A 23593-nucleotide genomic window follows, 5' to 3' on the forward strand; every position below is an offset into this window, starting at 1 on the left:
CCATGAGAAGAAAGTGTGTTTTATTACTATTAAATATTTTACTCATTATTATCTGACCAGACCCCAGAATACTTTGAATATAACAAATACTAAGCATTTGTTAAGTGAATGGCACAAATGGATATAAAGAAATAACTAAGAAGGAATAGCTGACAGATAAAGGCAAAGAGGAAAATGAAAAGGAAGATGAAGAAGAAAGTCATAATAAGCCCATTTACTATATATATTTGCCTAGGCAAATTGATTTGCAAAATAATGTTAAAAAACAATGTTATGTATACAAAGACTTATATTTAAGGTAATATACTTCACTCCCCATCAATACAATGCTATATTATGACTGATAAAATAAGACTATATTTAATCAAAGTTTAGAATTCATCATTTTGAAGCAAAACACTGTAGCAACAAAATAGCAAGTCACACATTCCACGGATATACCCAGCCTCTCAAAGGAAAATAGCCACATAAAACTTGGAACTATCTTACACTACAAATTAAGTTTATAAAATGGCAGTCCATTATGGGTGGGGCTGGACAACAAAAAACCTATAGAGAACCAGTTAATACAATTAGTTTCCTTATTTCTATTCACTTAATACAAGAACTACAAGCTTGACAGGTCTAACCATACAAACCATATTAAAGTAAACAGACAGGCTACCCCTGAAGATACACAAAAAAATCACCAAGTAGTATGTACTGTCAGAAGTGAAAATCTCCTCTAATGTTCTCTCCTTATTTTTTAAGTTAGGCAAAAAAAAGACTCAGATTGTCTATTTTGCCTAAATAAACTATAGGTGTTTTCAAATTCATCTATCTATCTATCTAGATCCATAGATATAGATATCTATAGATATCTAGATAGATCGATCGATCTAGATATATATATATATATATTTTTTTTTTTTTTTTTTTGGTTGGTCGTGGGCCTGAACTCTGGGCCTGGGCGCTATACCTCAGCATTCCAGCTCAAGGCTAGCACTCTACCACTTGAGCCACAGCACCACTTCCAGCTTTTTCTGCTTATGTGGTGCTGAGGAATTGAACCCAGGGCCTCATGCATGCAAGGCAAGCGCTCTCCAATGGATCCACCTTCCCAGGCCCCTCAGATCATTTTTTAAACTAAACATTGTAGAGCTATAAATTCTACCTTTTTCATTCTGTCCATCTTACTATCCTTCCTCACTCCTCAGTGGAAAATATATTACATGAATAGTCTTAGCTTGAATATACCATTTAGCAAAATTTCTAAAATTTTAACATTGTTTTCTACATTTAACTGGAGTCATGTTTAGCTAAAATGCATTTAGCATCATTATAATTCTTAACTCCTGTATGCAAATTAATTAGTGTAGTCACTGTATATAAACCAGTTCTAGTTTTCCTCAGGTCACACTGGTATGACAACATTCTTTTTGTGTTTTATTTACATTTTTATGCCTTCTTTTTTTTTCCTTTTTGATGTATTAGAATAAACTCAGGCTTTAGAGCCTACAAGTGCTCTATCATTGACCCACATTCTCAGTCCTTACATACACTTTTTGTTTATACATTTCTAGGAATGCAACTGGTGCTTCAAGAAGATTTTTAAGTTAATCATATATTCTTATTAGTTTCTTTTGCTAATTTCTTCTATCACATGACAAATATTATCTTTCTTTGAATTTTGTCTCCCTGCGTGTAACCGAGGATTAATACTTTTCATTCACTTATTGTCTCTTCCAGATTATTTTTCCGTGGGTTATCTAATCATAGTTGCCTAACCAAAACCAAGAAGAGAAAGAAACTCTAATGTCATTTTCTATCTCTTTATCCCAGTACATTCTATATGATGACAGAAGCAATCCATAATTTACATTCAAAGCCTGTTTCTTGGATGGTTATAGTTTTCTTTTTTTAATTAGTTATGTTTTTCTTTTGATGAATTTTTCTTGTATATTTTAAAGAAAATCCCACTTATATATGATATTTAGTAGTACATGAGAACAAGACTAAATTGCCATTTGGTTTACGTTGAACATGATAATACTAGTAACAGTATTCTGTCAATCTGAAGTAGAAAACCTCTGTTTCTTTGTTTAAATGGTACTGGGGACTGAACTCAGGGACTTATACATTCTAGGCAATACTCTCCTACTGAGCTACACTTGCTCTATAGTTTTTCTTTTCCTTAAAATATAATGCTTGTGTATTAAAGAGAAAAGCTACAGACTGGGGAAAAATATTTTCCAGTTACTACTCCTCAGATAAAGGAGGCCTCCAAAAAGTCAATTACCGAAAGAACAGTACAATTAGTGGGGAAATAAACTAATGTGTTCAAAAGAAGTACAAGAAGCTAAGAACTACATGAAGAAATGTTCAACATCTGTAAGCACAAAGGAAATGCCTAACAAAACATCACTGAGCTACCATCTCAGAACAGCTTTCAGAAAAACAAAAACCAATAAATTCTCATGAGAATATGAGGAAAGAAGACCCTTATTCCTTTGTCACTATTTTCATAATGTGAATTAGTGCAGCTACTATGAAAAATAGCATGGAATTTCCTTTAAAAAATGAGAGAACTACCATGTAATTCTGCTGTAATACTTCTGGGATAGTAAGTCAACATATACAAGGGAGTTGCCTACACACCTGTTTTTTAGCAGCACTATTCGTAACAGGTGAACGTGAAATAAGCCTAAAGTGACCTATCAAGAAAATGTGGTATATGTATACAACTGAGTATTATCCAGCCATAAATTATCTAATTTTCAAGAAGATGAATGTAGTACAGATCATCATGTTAAGTGAAATAAGCCAGCCTGAGCAAAGTCATGATCTAGTCCTTAAAAAGGAGGGAGAGGGATTTTTGTTGTTGTTGGTGGTGGTGGCCATGGGCTTGAACTCTGAGCCAGGGCACTTGTCTCTCAGATCTTCAGCTCAAGGTGAGCACTCTACTGCTTGAGCCACAGCGCCACTTCCAGTTTTTCTGGTGGCTTATTGGAGGTAAATGTCTCACAGACTTTCCTGCCCAGGCTGGCTTTGAACTATGAGCCTCAGATCTCAGCCTCCTGAGTAGCGAGCCACCAGCACCCAGCTGAGGGACAGGGATTTAAAACATGATAAATATGATGGAAGTAGTCTATCACAATGAAACCTACTGATACTGCTTCAAAAGGGGAGGAGAGGGCATGATAGAGGGAATGGATATGATCAGGTTACATGGTACACAAATACAGAAACATCTTGGTGAAAGCCCTTGTAAAACTAATGTATACTAATTAAAAACAGAATATATATATATATATATGAAGTAGCACCAAAAAAAAATATGTATTTGAACTGGTGGCATGCTTAAAACTACCAGCAAGAGACTGGGATGTAGCTGTGGCAAGTGCAACGTCCTGGGTTCGATCCCCAGTACCAAAAAACAAAAACAAAAAACTACCAGCAAGAGACACTGAGTTCAGATCCCAATATTGTACCCATCCCCCAAATGTAAAAGATGCAAAAGAACAATAGGTTAAATACTAAAGACTGTTGTGAACTTTTGCTGAAAAACTTAGCAACTCCTTTCAAAACTCTCTGTATACTTCTTCTAGAATCTGGTACAAGCTGATTCTAAAATACATATGAAAATGTAAAGGGCCTAAATAGTCAAAACAAATTTGAATAGAAAGAACAAGGTTAAAAAGCTAGCTAACATTCCCCTCTCATATTTAGGACTTATTAGAAAACTCCAATAATCAAAACAACATGAGACTAGCAAATACTGAAGACAGCAAAAGCATTGATGAGAACAGAAATGGTTCCATACATGTATGAGAAAATGTTCAAGATGAAAAGTCAAGTCAGTGAGAAAAGAATAATTTTAAAATAGGGAAATATAAATATTGACCAATATTTAGCACAGTAAACAAGCATCAACTCAAATGGAATGTAAAACTATAGGATTTCTAAAACACAGAATATCTTCAACAATTATGTTTCTAAATGACTCCAAAAGAACAGTTTATAAAAGGAAAAAAAAAAGAAAAAAAAAAAAAAAAAAAACGAGCTGGGTACCAGCAGTACATCTGTACTCCTTAGCTACCTAGGAGGCTGACATCTGGAAAATCACAGTTCAAAGCCAGCTGGAGCAGAAAAGTCTGTCAGACTCCTCCAATTAACCAGTAAAATGCTGGACTGGAGGTATGATTCAAGTATTAGAGCACCAGACTGGATCAAGAAAGCCAACACAAAGTACATAGCCCCAAACTACAAACCCTATTGCAAGTACTCAGACATGGGAAGACATGGGCACGTGCACATGCATGCACGAGCCCGCGCACACACACGCGCACACACACACACACACACACACACACACACACACACACACACACACACACAGAATGACAACAAAAATTGTTAAACTACATACTATCAGGATTAAGAACTGCTCCTAGACAGGTACTGTTAATAAAAAGTAAACAGAAGTTACAGAATGGAAAGAAACACTTGCAATTTGCATATCTGATACAGACATTGATCATTTTCCATATAGATAATGATTAAAATTCAGTAAGAAAACAATCCAATGTTTTAAAATAGACAACAGATCAGAGTGACTAGTTCACCAAAGATAAGGAAAATGTGACAGAAAAAGATGCTCAGTATCATCAAAGAAATGCAAATAAGGGCTGGGAAGTTGACTCAGTGGTAGAGCGCTTGCCTTGCATGCCTGAGGCCCTGGGTTCGATTCCTCAGCACCACATAAGCAAAAAGAAAAAAGCCGGAAGTGGCGCTGTGGCTCAAGTGGTAGAGCACTGGCCTTGAGCTGAAGAGCTGAGGGACAGTGCTCAGGCCCAGAGTTCAGGCCCCAGAACCGGACCAAAAAAAAAAAAAAAAAGAAATGCAAATAAGCAAATTAAAATCACACTGAGATATGCCTAAAATTAAAACTTTGTAACTGTATCAAGTTATTAGTAGGGTTCTGCTGATAGGGTTCTGGAAAATAGTTTGGTTGTTTCTTAAAAAGTTAACATCTAGAAAACCAACAAAAAAAGCTAACATCTACCTGTCATATGATCTAACCATTTTTTCTCTGTAGCATTTACCCAAGAATATTTTTTTAAAAATAGTTTACTAAAAAAAAACTTGTACACAAATGTTTATAGCTGTTTTGTGGTGGTACCCAATTTTAGTAATAATCCAAATGTCCATGAACAGCGAGAGAAACAAATTCTAGCATATCCATACAATGTAATAGTACTCAGAAACAACATCATCCTGGTGAAATATCAAAGCCATTATTTTAGTGGAAGAAATTTCCCTCTGCCCCCAAGTAATATTTTATGATTCTTTCAGATAAAAACTCTTAAAATGCAAATGAGTCTACATGATAGAAAGAAGTTTTCCTAGAAATTGGGAGACAGAGAATAAGGGTAGGAGAATGGGATTATAAAAGTACTCAGAAGTCTTATTTTTAGCAGTGATGATCTGTAAGTATAAAAATATCAATACATCAAGTTGGATATTTCAAATATATGTAGTTTATTTTCTGTCAGTTATATTTCCTCCCTCTCTTTTTCTTTATCTTGTGCCAGTCCTGGGGTTTGAACTTGGACTGGATGCTGTTTCTAAGCTTTTACCCTCAAGGCTAATGCTCTACCACTTGATCCACAGCTCCATTTCTAGACTTTTGGTGATTAACTGGAGCCTCACAGACTTTCTTGCCCAGGTTGGCTTTGGACTGCTATCCTCAGATTTTAGCCTCCTGAGTTATTAAGGATGACAGGTGTGAGCCACCAGTATCAAGCTCTCAGTTATATTTCAATAAAGGTACTGAGGAAACCACATTTGAAATTCTTCTAATATCCTGCTGTAGACATGACTATAGTTTCACTTAATTAAAATCAACTTACAATTTCTTGGTTCTAGTCCAAGTTTTTCTGCTTAGTGATGAAAGATACTATGGTTTGATAAGTGCGTCATTCTCTAGAGCAGTGCTCTTGGGAAGTGGTGGCATTCTTGAGATGGTTCTAGGGAAAACCTTTAGGCCACCAGGGCATACCCTCCAGTGAAGTCATGGGCCCCTAACCCCTTTCTCTTTTTTGGTTGTTTCTCAGCTATGAAGCAACACCTTATCCTGACCAATTGTCATCTAGCACACCCAGGAGAGACCCAAAGCAAGGGAGCCTGCTAGTTTCCAAAACTGTTAGCCAAAATAAACACTGTCTCTTTATAAGTTAATTATCTTAATTATTCTGTCATGAAGAAAGGTGACTAATAGTAGACAAATCACTTAACCTGAGTATCACTTTTGTTGCTTGTAAAACAAGAGCAAGCTAAAATTGGCATATGATCAACTTAATACTTTAAGGATCTATAGACTATAATCCATGCTTTTACAACTTGTTGTTCCCAGAATCCTAGAGTAAATCTCATTTTATAAACAAAATAACATTCTAAGATGGGAGAAAATGTTTATTCCAAAATATACCAACATGACATGTTGAATTGTAATTCCTTTGTACAACTAGAGATAATAAAAATAATATATATAATATATATACACACATAACAAGCATCACTTCTTTATTTTTTATTGTGAAAATACTGTACAGAGGGGTTACACTTACATGGGCAGGATAATGCGTACATTTCTTATCAAGCATTGTAGCCTCCTCCTTTGTTTACCCTTCCCATCCCTTCCCAGCCTCCCCCCACCCACCCAATCCTCTCCCCCCCACCAAAGTTGTAAAGTTTGTTTTCGACATGACAACTTGTACTTCTCGTTGCAACGGGTCAACCTGTATCCTTATTTAAACGACTTGTTTTTCCCCTTCCCCCCCACAAATTATACCAACATCAAATACTGTGAAAATAGGGGTTAAACTGTGGGGGAGGGACATACAAAGCAACAAAGAAATAATGTTATAAATGCGTTAGAAACAAATGCATGAAAGAAAAAAAAACATTTAAATACATATCTTAGGGTTCATTTTCCTAACATCACCTTATCTGACCTTTTCTGCTTGACTCATTCATATACTAGATATTGCAAATAAGGGAAACCATGGGACCTATGTTTCTTTGGGCTTGGCTTACTTCACTTAATATAATTTTTTCCAAGTCTTTCCACTTCCTAACAAATGGGGCAATGTCATTTTTTCTGATGGAGGCACAGAATTCCATTGTGTATATACCACATTTTCTTGATCCATTCATCTACTGAGGGGCATCTGGGTTGGTTCCATATCTTAGCTATGGTAAATAATGCTGCAATACACATAGTCGTGCCGGTAGCCTTAGTGTGGTCTTGTTTGTGATCATTTGGGTAAATGCCCAAAAGTGGGATTGCTGGGTCATAGGGGAGCTCTATGTGGAGTCTTTTGAGGAACCTCCATACCACTTTCCAAAGTGGTTGAACAAATTTACACTCCCACCAACAATGAAGTAAGGTTCCCTTCTGTCCACCCAAGCAACACTTCTTATTTGAAATATTAAAATACAAAATACAGAGAAAAGAATATTAGCTTCGGTAAGATTATCTAGTTTCAAATTCCAGTTAAGCTACCTTGATATGTAACATGGACAAGTAACTTTATCTCTGTGTCTCACTTTTTAAAAATATGTAACAAATCAACAAATACCTCGGGTTGTCCTAAAATAAAATCAGCATATATCTGACATATACTGTTCTCAAATGGTAATTAAAATTATTAATAATAAAGCTATGCTTTAAATTATAAAATCATTTGTAGACTTCAATTTCCTTATAATATATAAAAATGATTATCATATTAACATAAGACAGAACTACTATTTGAAAAGGCATCTCTCACTACAAATTTAAAAAGACAAGAATGAGAAAGTTATGCTAAAATACTCAGTGCTCATTTAGCATCAGTTATATGAAGTAATAACTATTTCATGTAATTTATATAATAACCAAAATGGCAGAGAGGGGATAGGGAATTCTGAAAAATAAAGCAGAAAGTACAACTTTGTTATGAGTATCAGGGAAAGTTTTCATAGGAAACATTTTAACAGGAACTTTGGAGTGTATTTATTTTTTGGAGGAGGTCGATGAGGGGCTTGAACTCAGGACCTGGGCACTGGTCCCAAGCTTTTTCTCTCAAGGCTACTCTACCACTTTGAGCCACAGCACTACTAGTACTCTGGTGGTTCATTGACCGTAAGTGTCTCACAGACTTTCCTGCCCAGGCAGGCTTCAAACCATATCCTCAGATCTCAGCCTCTTGAGTAGGGAAAATTATAGGCATGAGCCACCGGCACCTACAGACTTTAATATATTTTAATAACATTAATTTTTAATAACAATTTTATATAAAATATCACTGCATTGGCCAGACTTCCTCATCCAACAATAAAAAGACCTCTTTAAATTGGTATATTGAAGAATGAAACACAAACTTTTACACAAAGCTTGAAATTAAATACAATTCCCACTAAGAAAAAAAATCCAACAATTATTAAACAGGAAAAAAAAAGTTTCAAGAGTTTCACTTGACAGTAGGATACCTCATGAAAACTATCTAGTTAAGAGTTTATTTGCTTTTCCCTATAGTTTCTTGGTTTAATTATCCTAGCAAGAAAACACATAAGGGTCTAAATGTTTTTAAGTGCTGAAATCTGTATTATTCCAAGTCAATATTAAATAAAGCAGAAAAATTCTTTATGTTTGTATTTCTTAAGTCTTTTTTTTTTACTGGTGGCTTTAAAGAATAGAAGACAATGCCTTCCTTCAAATGCTGATGGCAAAAGTTTAGAACCAGCAAACAGATCAAGGCCTACTTACTTCAGTTGTTAAATAACTTGCCTGCCAGCTCACAAGGACATTAATTTGGAGTAACCTTTTGAATGAATTTTTTAAAATCTGCTTTTATGTATTTAGTTCTTATTATTTCACCTTCAAGGATCATCTTTTCCTCTCTTCCACTAGAGCACAGAAATGTAATTTAAATCTTAAACTGGTAATTTTTCATCATAGCCTCAGCATATGAATTTAGTTTCCAGAGCACCATTGTATTCATTAACCACATATGCCCATGCAAATTTAAATTTAAACTGAAAAGTTACTTTCACAGTCACATTAAACCACAATTTGAGTGTAGCTAGACATCTCAGGATCCTGGCTAACATACTAAAATGTTATCAAATAGTTATTTAACATTTATTGTCATAGAAATGATTACTCAAAGTTGTTCTAAAAGGTGGCCAAGTCTAAGTTTTCTCTGCATACAATATTGTATCATCTGAAAACCCTAGACACTTAATATTTGACTTTATAAATACTATAACGGAAGAGATGGTCATACAATGTCTTGTTTGGCCAACAGTCTTAAATTACTTAACCTATTTTAAAAGTGGGAAGAGGCACCAATAGGGAAATATGTGCTTTAACCTAATGAGACTATCACATTATTTTGTTCTTATTTGAATATATATACATGTGTGTGTATAGTCTGTTGTATATTATTGCCTGCATATGAGAGATAAAATTGCTATATGTACCATATAAAAATAAAGTATTAACATAGAAATAATAAACTATGAAATTCTGGTTTGTCAATTCTCCCCCTGAAATCAACATTTTTCATTTTTATCTGTTACTTGTATACAGTACATCCTTAGTATCCAAGCATATATGGTTCCAAGGAGACCTATGATGCAGAATAACTGAGAATGCTCAAGATGTATAAAGTTCACTACTCTAAAAGTACTCAAATTTACCTATACCAAAAGCAGAGTACATCTATAACTGTATAGAAACAAGTGTTATACTGGGTTTGTGTGTGTGTGCGTGCGTGCGTGCGTGCGTGCGTGCGTGCGTGTGTGTGTGTGTGTGTTGTTTTTTAGGCACTGGCAAAAGAACAGGTATTTAGCAAATCCCATACTGACCAACAAGAAACCAGCCCCCTCCTCCCAAAAAAGGAATTGTGTACAGTTCTTTAAACTTCCTTAAAAGACTTTTATTTTACAAACTACTTTATTCAACAAACATGTAACTTAAGCCACATATGGTGGCCTGTAATCCTAGCACTAAGGAGACTGTGACAGGGGAACTACAAATTTAAGGGCTGGCCAACTTCATAGTGAGACCTAGTATCAAAAGGGCAAAATAATACTGCTGATGAACAAATTAAAAGCTGTATCTTAAATACCATTTTTACTATATATGAATATATTTTCTTCGAACCTTAGGACTGTCCAATTTATCAAATGTCAAGACAAGCAATACTAGTATTCTCAAAATTAGAAACAGGCAAAGATACAAGCACATAAGCACATAAAAAGAACAAGATGGTTCACAAAACAAGTAGTTTAATATGCCCAAGTACACGACACACTGGGAGAAAATTTTTGGAAGGATGATGAAAGGCCCTGTGTAGTTCATTGTTACCAATGAAAAGTTATTGAAAGCTGAAGCACCATAGTTCCCTAACCTGTACTCTCTTCTCAAAGACTAGTCCCTATTCCTAGTATCAATATTAGAGAAACTCAGCCCCACAATGTCTTAGTTGAATGTATGAGTACACTGCACATTCCATGTAGGGCCAATACATTTTCTCCTCCAAACATTTAAAACTGAGTTAAAAGAAGTTAAAAGAAAGCAGTTGTAATAAGTATTGTTAAAAAAAAAAAAAGTAGCCACTGTTGTACAAGGTCCACAAAACTTAAAGCTTAAAGTGAACATTAAAGTTTCAGGAAGCTGAAACAACACTTGTTGCGTTTAGGGACTAGCAGGAAGAGCAGGAGGTCACTGATGCCTATGAAAATAATCTTAACAGAATAATTCAGACAGAAATTATATTTGAGTTCTGGTATTCAAGAGGATGAGATATGAGGATTCCAATTCAAAGCCAGTCCAAGTAAGAAAGTCTGTGAGTCTTATCTCAACTACCAAAAAGATGGGAGAGAAATCATGGCACATGCAGTAGAGCACTAGCCTTGAGTAAAAAAGGTAAAAATGTGTGAGTTCAAGCCCCAGTGCCTGGCCTAGCACACACAAAAGAACTGGGAACCAGTGGCTCACACCTGTAATCCTGGCTACTCAGGAGTATAAGATCTGAAGGATGACTATTCAAAGCTACACAGGGCATTAAAGTACAATCTCCAAAATAACCGGAAGAGGGGTGGTGGAAGGAGGGGAAGAGAACAGGCTGGAGGCATGACTCAACTGTTAAAAGAGTAACAACTGAGCAAGCAAGCTGAGAAAGCTTGAGGCTCTGAGTTCAAACCCTGATACCCGAAGAGAAAAGAAAAGCAATGTTTGATAAGAAATGTACTCATTATCTTGCCCATGTAATTGTAACCCCTCTGTACGGTATTTTCACAATAAAAAATTTAAAAAATGAAAAAAAAAAGTACAGCCATAGTAAGGTGAAATAATTTCCCCCTAAATATAGTGGTGGAGAGGGGAGAGCAGAGGTAGAATGTTTAAAACCCCAAGAAAGTTTAAAGAGAAGTGGAAGATACTCATTTGAATACCATGTATCATTAGTAAAGGCAGTTACTAGGTAATTGTTTCTCTAATTACAAAGAAGCAGGAATGGGGATAATTTAGGAGAAAACATTATAAAGTTTGAACTGGGGAAAGTTATGGGAGTTAACAGGAAAGACAAGAATCATTTTCACTGACACAAAGTTTCAGGAGGAAAAACAAACTAAAATTACATGGGAAAAGCAAGCTACTAATGGGCTTGGCAAAAATAACATTAGATATGGTTCTTATATAACCTAGCATAATATAGCTTTAACTATAACTTGCAAAAAAACAAACCTACTCAGAGATGATACTGCCAGAAAAGCTGAAAGTGTTAAATTTACATTATAAAAAATATAAACCTTTTTTCCAAAATAGTATTTAAAACAAAAACCCTCAAGCCTTTACTTATTCAGATATCAACAGTTAAGATACACAGTAAGCCGGGTGCCAGTCTCACGCCTATAATTCTAGCTACTCAGGAGGCTGAGAGCTGAGGATTGCAGTTCAAAGCCAGCACCGGCAAGAACGTCTGTGAAACTCTTTCCAATTAACTACCAGAAGATCGGAAGTGGCGCTGTGGCTCAAGTGGCAGAGCGCTTGCCTTGAGCTGAAGAGCTGAGGGACAGCACCCAGGCCCAGAGTTCAGGCCCCAAGACCGACCAAAAAAAAAAAAAGAATGGAAAAAAAAAAAGATACACAGTGGACCTTGGTATCTGTGAGAACTTGTTTCCAAAGAGGTCAGTAGTAAGAAAACCCCCACAAGGGATGCATAGAGTTGAGCACTGTAAAATTACTCAAATTTATTTTATGCATGGTGTATGCACTTTATTAAGTGCATAGACAAAAAGTGCATAAACAAACTAGTATATCCAAACAATGGAGTTATTTTTTAGCACTACTAAGTCTCATATAACAAGTCTGAGCATCCCTTGAAATCACAAGATTAGCTTCTTTATTGTCACAAGAAATTACTGGTGTACACATCAATGCTGCTCACCAAAACTTGTATTTCATGCTTTTTATCTCAAACACTTTAGATGCAATATTTCCATAACTAGCCTAACTTCTGTAAAAGATATGCCAACTTTCAACAAATATAAAATTTTAACATTATCCCTTAAGCAACCTCTTAACAAATCTAAACTTTTTCATGTTATCCCTTAAGCACACTAACTTTTACTGTGCTTTTGTAGAAGCATTATTTTTATAAAATTAAGAGCAGGACCACACTCGGCAGATCTCACAATAATGACTTAAACATATTTAAACTGATGATAACACAGACAGAAAGCTTCTATACATCAACCAAGCTGTTTAATGAACTCAAAGAAATATATGTTTTTGTTCTTTAAGTTTCTTTTAACTTTTTTTCGTTTTTCTTCTTTTTTTTATAATTACAAAGGTGATGTATAGAGAGGTTACAGTTACACAATTCTTTTGACTCTTAATTTATTTTTTTTACTACATTCAATAAAACTACTTATAATACATTTGTGAATAAGGAAGGCTTACTATGCTGTCCTCAGACCTATTACAATGGCCCCAAATCAGAACAGTAACAAAGCATCAAATAAATGCTGGAGGATACAAAGAAATTAAAATTTTCATCCACTGTGAGAATGCAAAATTAGTACAATCACTTTGGAAGACAATTTGGTAGCTTCTCACAAAACTAGACATTTGTAATCTTGTCATACAACCAAACAGTTGTATTCCTTGGTATTTACCCAAAGGAGCTGAAAACTTGTGCCCACACAGAAACTTGCACATGGATATTTATAGCAGCCTTATTCATAATTGCCAAAACCTGAAAGCAACCAAGATGTTCCTTAATAAGTTCATGGACAAGCTATTATATCCAAACAACAGAATGATTTTCAGTGCTTAAAAAGAGCTATCCAACCAGAAGACATAGATGAAACTTAAATGCCTATTGCCATGTGAAAGTTCCAAAATGTACATGATCCCAACTATATGATATTCTGAAAAAGGAGAAATTATACAAACAATAAAAAATTAAAATTACAGTAAATTAATAGTTCCAGAGCATGGAGGAGAGCAGGAGATAAGTAGATGGTGCACTAGTAGATTCTTAGCACTATGCTACAATGCTAACTGTATGTCATTACACATTTGTACAAGCCTACTGAATATAATCAGTGAACCCTAATGGAAAACATGGATCTGGAGGATATTGATGGTATGTTAATGTTGGTTAAATAATTGTAATGCTGGTGCCAGTGGCTTACGCTATTCAGGAGATTGAGACCTGAGGATCACAGTTCAAAGTCTGCCCAAGTAGAAAAGTCTGTGAGACTGATCTCCAATAAAACTACACAGAATAGTGGTTGAGTGCTAGCCTTGAGCACAGAAAAGCTCAGGGACAGTACTCAGGCCCTAATTTCAAGCCCCAAGATTGACAAAAAAGAAAAAAATAGAAAGAGATATAGATATATAGATATAGATGCAAAAGCAACAGGCAACATTAATAATGAAGGTTATGCTTGTACCAGAAGTAGGAAATAATTGGAAAATTTCTATACTTTCCTCTGATTTTGTTATGTACTTTAAACTGCTCTTTGAAAGCAAGTCTTTTTTTCGGGGGGAGGGAAAGAGACTTAAAATCAAAAGCCTTGTACTCTTGTGTAATTTGATGATTTTTTTGCTCACAGCTTCTACCACTTGAGTCATGCCTCCCATTCTGGCTTTTTGCTGGCTAATGTCTAGTAGATGTTTGCCTGAGTTGGTATTCAGCCATAATCCTCAGATCTTAGCCTCCTGAGTAACTAGTATAGTAAGTATAAGCCACTGACACTCAGCTTAAAAAAAAAAACTATTAAAAAATCAGTAACTCAGAATTGGAGGCATAGCTCAGATGGTAAAACACTAGCCAATGAGCAAAAGCATTAGGTACTGAGTTTGAGTGCCAGTCATGGACCTAAAAAATAATAATAACCAATAACTCTGGATGGAATGACTTAAGTGTAAAAAATGAAATTTCAAAATCTTTTTTTAAAAAAGTAGGTTTGAGAAACCGTTTCTACCTGGGCCCCTGTGGCTCACAAAACAAAAGGCTAGCAAACAAAAAGACATTCTACAACAGAAACAGGAAAACTACATCTAAACAACATATTACAATCTTTTGGTTTGTAAAAACAAAAATACAATATCAAGAGTTCAAAAGGATAATCAAAGGATCTTTTATCTCATATATTACATAAATAATAGCTATATTGTAATACCATGTACAAATATGAATGCAGTGAACTGAAAAACTCAGTAACATCTCTTAAAGTTAAGCATTTGTCTGCCCTGTGTGGAACCAACTATTCCTCTATATGTATAATAAACAGGTCTTTCATATAGACATGGAAGCATACACAGAATGTCTACAGTATCTTTGTTTACAAGTTCAAAAGCAGAAATAACTCTGAAGCCAGAGTGGATAAACATTCAGCTATCCAACTAGAGTAACATGAAATAATATAGATAAATCTTAGCTAATATAGGTGAAAATTTAACTTAAAAAATTTATGTGTAACACAGTTATATAAAAGCAACTAAGAGTTCTTTGAGATTATATATGAAATACAATTATGTATTAAATTTTTTTTAACAAGAATGGTCAGAGGCCAGTAGTGCATGCCTATAATCCTAATCAGGAGGCTGAGATCTGTGGATCATGGTTCAAAGCCAACCAGCTAAGGGAGAAAAGTCCCTGTGAGACTTTTATTTCCAATAAACTACTCAAAAACTGAAAGTCGTACTGTGGTTCCAGTGGCAGAGCTACTATCCTTGAGCACAAAGAAGCTCAGGGACAGTACCCAGGCCCCCGAGTTCAAGGCCCATAAATCCCCCCCAAAAAAGACCCCAGGATTCAAAACTTAGGTGGACAAGAAGTTTGGGGAGTTGGGAAGCACAGGAGTTGGGAGGGTGAGTTGGAAGAAAACTATAGTCCTGACTTTTGGGAAGTATGGCTCACGAGTACCTATTATGCCAGTAATGATTCATAATAATTATACCTGAGGTTTAATAAAATATATCCAAAAATCACAGGTAATTTGCTCAGTGACAATTCTGACAAACAGACTAACCATCCCCTTAGGAAATCCCTAAAGCATTTTGTTTTGCTTTTCCATTGTAGGAAAGGCAAAATAAGATTAACGTACAAAATATGATACTCAGCACTTGTACTAGGAAGTATGTCTTCTATTATAACCAAAAATAAATTTATAACCACTTCCCAATAAATTAAAGTGTCTATGTGCCAGGACAGTAAAGCTTTAGCCAATTAGACAAAGCAATCACTGCCAAATCTTTTAACTAAATATAGTTCCATAACAATATCTATTATGCAATTTAGTCATAATGTAATATTTCAACAACTATTTAGTATTATTATAAGTAAGATGATTTAATGCACAGGGAAGGATACATACAGGTTATAATAAAAAATATTACACCATTTAATATAAAGCAATTGGGCATTGAAAGATTCTGAAATCTTGAGCGATCCTGGGGGGAAAAGTTCGCCATGAATTTCAAGGAACAGATGTATTTATGTATCAACTATACATATCTTTTAATTAAATGTAAATGCTATGTGAATAGTTGTTAGACTGCACTGTTTAGCAAATAATGACAAAGAAAGGTGTTTTATGCTCAGTACCAACTTTCTACAATTTTTCTGAGTATCTTCAATATATATGGCTGAATCGATGGCTTTGAATCCCATGAAATACAGTAGACTATAATTATAACAAACTTCTCCTGTGTAATGACATTCCTCATCTCAGGTAACAAACAGAACCTCTCCATCATTATATTGAGTACTAATTCGTGCCAAACCCAGATAAGAAAAATGTAAGCTTAAATATCTTGAAGTTTATGAAATCTGAACAGCCTGAAAAATTGGGAGATTCTTGCAAACATTTGGCATCTTTCATCAGAAATGGTGTTAGGTTTAAAAGGCCTATGAAAGTGTTACTTATGTTGTTATTCTTGGTGGAAATTAGGCTTTATGTGCAATAATAAAGCACTGCTAAATTATTGCCTTCCAAATGGAATGTGGAAATCATTTGTCCTTGTTCTAGAGGAAATCTAATGAGAAAACTGTTAAGTTTATATTAAATGATTAACTACATTTTTGGCTGATTTCTAGGAATTTCACACAACACTGGAATTTAAAGCATTTATGGGTCCACATATCTGTGGCAACTTAAAAGAATAGTGGACACATACAGCCTGAGTTTCAGTCAGCCTTACTGTGACTACTGGCAATTTACTTAACATTCTTGAACTTTAGTTCTTGAATTTAAGATAGAAATACAATGTCCTACCATCAATTAAGGTATATGGGATAGTAAGTCTGATATGTAGTAAATAATAAATGCTACTGTGCTTTTATATAATTCTCTTCTAATATAAATGTTATTTGTACTCTTGTCTAGGAAGCAAAAACAACTATCTTGTCACTTCTTGATATCCTCTAATAGAGCTTTGGTAGATATTCAATAATGCTCCTGAAATTAGCACCTGTGATTTAAGGTTAACTATCTGAACTTTCTATTTGAGTAAATCAGTTCCACTGGAAATACAATACAATGTGATTCCTAGCCCAAAATTTTTCTTGGCTTTCCCCCTCCTCTCCCACCCCCTGCCACCACTTTTGGGGCTTGAATGCAGGGGTTCAGGCACTGTCTCTGAGCTTTTTTACTCAAGGCTAGAGCTCCACCATTTCAACCACAGCTCTTGTTCCAGCTTTTCTAGTGGTTAACTAGAGATAAAAATCTCATGGACTTTCCTGTCTGGGCTGGCTTCAACTATGATCCTCAGATATCAGCCTCCTGAGTAGGTAGATTACAGGTGCAAGCCACTGGCACAGAACTTTTCTAGGCATTTTGATGGATGAGTCACCAATAATCAACAAGGTAACTCTATTAATATGCTGCTCTGGATTTGGTCCTGCATTGTACAAAATAACTGTTATAGCCAGCATTTTTATTTTGAGATTCTTCAGTTTTCATTAATCCAATTTCCTTGAAAATAAAATTTAATTTCTTTGTTCTCACAAAAATAAGTTTCCTGCTCTATTTCAAATATGAAAATTAAGAAAATAAAAATTAGTCGTATAGGATGAATAGTTGGCTCAGTGGTAGAGCGCTTGCCTTGCATGCCTGAGGCTCTGGGTTCAATTCCTCAGCACCACATAAGCAAAAAGAAAAAAGCCAGAAGTGGCGCTGTGGCTCAAGTGGTAGAGCGCTAGCCTTGAGCTGAAGAGCTGAGGGACAGCACTCAGGCCCAGAGTTCAGGCCCCACGACCAGACCCCCCCCAAAAAAAAGAAATTGACAATTTAATTTGCATTTTAACAGCCTGGTTTTTGTTTTTGCTATAGAAAATATTCTTTCAAGTCTTGAAATTTTTAGCCCTTGAATTTTGTATGTATTTTATTAATGCGTCCTTTTAAAATAAAGCTCTTACATTACTAGTAAGAGGTAAAAACATTATAGTAATTAACACAATAAAATATTGTGGTTTCACATTTTCTTAGCTTTGTCTTTCTATAACCAAAGGTTATTAGCAAGCAAGCCAATTCCAGCTCAAACAGAAAAGTATTTCAAATTATGCAGTATCATTTGAAAAAAACAAAGCTGAATATATGTTGATAGTTAAATAAAGTACTATTTATTAAACATTGGAGTGAACATTTATTACTGTTTATTAAAGTAACATTTGCAGTAACATTTGAAGTATTCCTAAGAAAGAGCAAAGGAACAATGATTACCCATCAAACATTTTCAAACTGGCTACTAAACTGTCTAAATACTTAAAATCTGCTTAGCAGATAAGTAGTAGGAAATTCTTATACTTCTATTTTCAACCTAAACAAACTCAAAAGTTAGCTAAAATCGGGATATATTACATAATAGTTTCAGAACATAAAGTAACAAAATGTTTGGATAGATGGATATAGTTAACGAAGCAATTTTTACGACCATTAAGTGCTGACATAAATAATATTCTCAAATTTTAGTAAACATGATAAACTTTAAATGTAATAACTTTTATTAGAACTGGAAATCCAATAAACTATAAAAGGGGCCTGGATATACATGACAACTTTAAGGTTGTCTGAATAAGAACTGTTCTTTTAATATTTTAAAGTCTAACTTTAGATCAGTGTTGCCCAGTTTTGCCTTAATTTCTAACAATATCATGTTATAATTCCTTATATCCTTAATTGGCTCCCTTGTAATTTTCAAAACATCTTAACTAAAATATCCTCAATATATTATAACAAACATAAAAATATTTTGTACCAGGAACAAAGTTGTCTTTTATGTCAACTTTCTATAAACCACAAACAGGGATATCAACTACTCTCTAAATCTACCACCAGTAAATTTAAAAGAACAAGATTCGTTTTAATGGCTTTTTCTTAATCAAAAGTAGGTTTTCCACCAGACACTGGTGGCTTACACCTCTAATCCTAGCTACTCAGGAGGCTGAGATCTGAGGTCCACAGTTTAAATGCAGCCTGAACAGGAAAGGCCATATTTTTTACCTCTAATTAACAACCAAAAAGACAAAAGTGAAGCTGGCTCAAGTGGTTGGGTGCTAGCCTCCAGCAAAAGGCTCAGGGACAATGCCCAGGCCCCTAAGCTCTAGCCTCAGGACAGACAGACAGACAGATAGACAGACAGACACACACACACACACACACACACACACACACACACACACACACACACACACACACACACACACACACACACACACACGATGCTCAGGGACAGTGCCCAGGCCCCTAAGCTCTAGCCTCAGGACACACATACACACACACACACACACACACACACACACACTGCTCAGGGACAGTGCCCAGGCCCCTAAGCTCTAGCCTCAGGACACACACACACACACACACACACACACACACACACACACACACTGCTCAGGGACAGTGCCCAGGCCCCTAAGCTCTAGCCTCAGGACACACACACACACACACACACACACACACACACACACACACACACACACACACACACACACACACACACACACACACACACACACGAGATGCTCAGGGACAGTGCCCAGGCCCCTAAGCTCTAGCCTCAGGACACACACACACACACACACAGAGACACACAGAGACACAGACACAGACACAGACACACACACACACACACACACACACACGAGATGCTCAGGGACAGTGCCCAGGCCCCTAAGCTCTAGCCTCAGGACACACACACACACACACACACACACACACACACACACACTGCTCAGGGACAGTGTCCAGGCCCCTAAGCTCTAGCCTCAGGACACACACACACACACACACACACACACACACACACACACACGAGATGCTCAGGCACAGTGCCCAGGCCCCTAAGCTCTAGCCTCAGGACACACACACACACACACACACACACACACACACACAGACACACACACACACACACAAGATGCTCAGGGACAGTGCCCAGGCCCCTAAGCTCTAGCCTCAGGACAGACTAACAGAGACACACACACACACAGTAAAGATGCTCAGGGACAGTGCCCAGGCCCCTAAGCTCTAGTCTCAGAACCAACACACACACACACACACACACATATTTTTTCATGTTTCAAAACTAGGCGATTAATTTCCACTGTGCCCAGAGCATCTTCATTTTAAAAGCCCATGTGTATTAATAAGTTAAATTTATTTAGCAAATGTGATATTCAGTAAGACTTGCTCATAAAGGCTATTTGGAATTAAACACAATTACAGTATATCCAGTGACAGGATATTCAGCTTTACACTTGCAAAGGATTCCAAATATGCAACAATGCACTAGTGTATCTTGTTGAACTCTCGTGAAGAATACACTAGGTATCATAAGAATGCCTTCAAACTTTTATCTGATTGCTGAGTAAACCAAACTCCTACAGGAATCTATTGAAAAATGCATTTCAAATATGAAGTTCAGAAGCAGTTTGACATGCATAATTTTATAATAAAGAATCAACATTTTTTATAGCGTTCCTAAATTCAGGGTTAAAAAAAGTTAAATGCCCACCTCTCAAAGATGCAAGAACGCTATTTTCTTTCTTTATGCCTGTTTAATCCTGCGAGTAACCAAAACGTAAGTATATTAAAATAACCCAAAATAAGTTTCAGTAAAAAAATTTTTAATCCAGAAGTACGCTTTCTAAAACACTTTAAAGTAATGAAAAACAACCCCCAAAGGTACCTCAGGTCTCCTTCTACACCACAGAGACCTTAAATTCAAAAGTTGTGCCTACATCATCAGATATTTAGCTAGAAATAGGAAAGAATAATATTGCTGCTGGACTTGGACACTTCACTAATCAAGGGATGTATTTTGTTATCTTCTAAGGACGTGTGGTGCCTAATGTTTTCCTTTAATCGCTCTACTCCTATGTAAACAACCTCCATAGGCTCTTTTCTGTGCAGGTCAAACTGGAGGGAAAATGAAACTTTGTCGGGCAAGCGCCTCGGAACTTCCGGATCTTAGACATAACGAAGAACCATTTATCCCTATCGCTTGGTTAGAATAAAAGACAAAATAATAATAATAATAATAATAATAATAATAATAATAATAATAATAATATAGCCCGCAAATGAGACGAAAGAAAGAAACTCGGGAGTCACCTGAAGAGGGCTGCGTTTTGAACAGCCTCCTTTTAAAACCACCCACAATAACAACGATCGGAGTAATAATGATAAAAAAAAAAAAAAACCAGTCTGGGGACTTGGAAGTTCTGGGGGGCGCTCTTTGTGCACAGTCTGAAGGGAAGGGGAGGGACGAGGCAACAGCTTGGGAATCATTCAAAGAAGTTAGAGCGAGCGGTGTTCCGGGGGGGGGGTAAAGGCGGGGCGGGGCCCGGCCAGGCGGGAGTGGGCGGCGGGGGGGCCTCGGGAGAGGCCGGCCGAGGTGGCCTCTCCCGGGGACCCCCCGATCGCGGGTTTCCAAGCCAGGAGGGCGGGCCCGCGGGGCCGGAGGGGGGGGCGGTGGTCCCTCCGGGAGGGAGCGTCGAGTTCGCGCGGCCGCGGCCGGGTCTCTGGCGGAGGGGGACAGGGTCTGGCTCCCGGGGGAAAGCGGCCACCGAGTGACACCCCCGAGTTTCCGCGCGTAGCGGCGCCGGGGCGCGGCGGCCTCCCGGCTGCCCTCGGCGCCCGGCCCGCGGCGGGTGTCCCCGGGGTGTCCGGGGCCGGCGCCTCCCGCCGGGCCGCGGCCCTTACCTGCAGCTCCGTGAGTAGGATCTCCCCCCGTTCGGGGTTGGACGCCATTGCGCTCCGCTCCGGACTCCGCACCTGAACGCCGCCACCGCCGCCGCCGCGGGCGAAGGGAGAAAGGCGGGACCCCGAGCCGCGGCGAGGAGAGAAAGAAGGGCGAAAAAAAGAGAAAGAAACGCTAGGGGTTCATGGAGGCGCAGCCCCGCAGGAGGCGCGGCTCACTCCGCTCGGGTCATGGAGAGCGGCGGGGAGCGAGGGCCCTCGGAGCGGCTCCCCCGCGCCGCCCGCCGCCGCCGCCCGCACCGGGCTCCGTCCGCTCAGTCGCTCCCTCCAAGCGACGCCGGGAGCCGCCTCAAACCTCTCGGTGCGGGGTGAAGCGGCCGCGGCTGCCGCTCCGCCTGTCGCACCATTTGGCTGTCACCGCGTCGCAAAAGCGGGCGCACTTGGCGGCTCCCAGCACACGTGACCGCAGCCGCCGCCGCCTCTCGCCGGGCGGGGCAGGGAAGGCGAGGTGAGGGGGGGCGGGGCGGAGGGTGGGAGCCGTGCAGGGGGCGGAGCGTCTCTTGGGCGGCGGACTGCTACTGGCCCGCCAAGGAAAATGAAGGGAGATGATTGGACTGGCGTCTCCGGGGAGGTGGGAAGAGGAAAGGGGGAACACGCCCATTTTCCTGCCGCGCGTAACGGCCGGGCGGTGGAAGCTAAGCCTCCTGCCCATCCTGTGCACACCATAGGTTTTGTTCCACTCCCACCCCCACCTCCCCACCAGTGCGGGTGACCAGGCCCCATTTCAACAACTCCTGTCTAACCTCCACCAGCCTCTGAGCTTCGGGACGCCAAGGTTTCGGACTTCCTTTCTCCGCCATCCGAAGCCGCTGGTGCTCTGGCCCTCGCCCACGTTGCGCCCTCTCCTGCAGTAAGGTGCCCAGCTGGACTCTGGGCCGTGATGGTCTCTGTCCAAGAAATGCAGCCGCAGGGTCGGTGCACACCTTGTAAAGTGCCCTGTCCTGCAGCGCCAGCTCACGAGGTCATGAGCTGGCTTCTTGGATTGTTCTAGACGGACCTTTCACGGGAAGAGAGGGGGGCAGAGAAGCAGCCTTGGGGGTTGGGTGGACGTCCGCGTGGTGGACGCTGTGTGTAACTTTAGGTTGGTGTGTGGTTTTAGGAAGCGAGCGTAGTACTAACGGGCCGCTGGCTTGGGTTTTAAATCCTGGGTCGGTGTCTAGGCAAGCGCCTTCCTTTTGATGGAGGCTGAAGTACAGTAGCTTGGTGAAAAGCTACCTGGAGGCATCCCTACCATCCTAGCTGCTCAGGAGGCTGAAGTCTGAGGATCACGGTTTAAAGCCAGCCCAAGCTAGAAAACGCGTGAGTCTGATCTTGCGGACTCATTTTAGCTTACATTTGAGATCTGTGGGCTAGTACTAGAACTACTTAGAGTCTTTTTGTCTCTTCTCTCATAGGTGAATTCAACAAACATTACTTGAACACCTGGAATTTCGCGACACTTTAGGAACTCCAACTCAATAGTTCCGTTATTGTAACCCTATCACTTTCATAATAACAAAAGAAAACCCTAAAAGATAAAAAATACGGACTCTTAAACTGGAAAAAGTAATTCCTTTTTTAAAAAAAATTATCGTTAGTTCTACAAAGGAGTTGCCACTCAAAGTAGTACATGGATACAATGAATCTTGATCAGTGTCACCCCTAAGTTAGTGAATTGTCTTGATTGAAAAGTATAATTAAAATACATGAGCTAACAACACTCGGAAACACCAGGATATATAATTAACCTTCTGGTAACTAAGCCAGGCAAGTTAGACCCTGGAGTTATTTCTAGGATTAAGAAAAA

The 23593-nt window shown here is 38.3% G+C and overlaps 1 protein-coding gene across 2 annotated transcripts in view; it reads right to left on the bottom strand.

Annotated features, from left to right (window-relative positions):
• The window catches only part of Pkn2 (protein kinase N2), a 117523-nt gene extending 95374 nt beyond the window's left edge, over positions 1-22149 (bottom strand). For both annotated transcript variants that reach the window (XM_070006344.1, XM_070006343.1), the window contains exon 1: positions 21751-22149. In XM_070006344.1, coding sequence (XP_069862445.1) covers positions 21751-21798 — 48 coding nt within the window. In that variant the 5' untranslated portion in view covers positions 21799-22149. The remainder of the gene's footprint in view (positions 1-21750) is intronic.
• Positions 22150-23593: the final 1444 nt, after the last annotated feature.

The sequence above is a fragment of the Dipodomys merriami genome, unplaced genomic scaffold (genome assembly GCF_024711535.1).
Source record: "Dipodomys merriami isolate MVZ:Mamm:240054 unplaced genomic scaffold, mDipMer1.0.p SCAF_7, whole genome shotgun sequence".
Lineage (NCBI taxonomy): Eukaryota > Metazoa > Chordata > Mammalia > Rodentia > Heteromyidae > Dipodomys > Dipodomys merriami.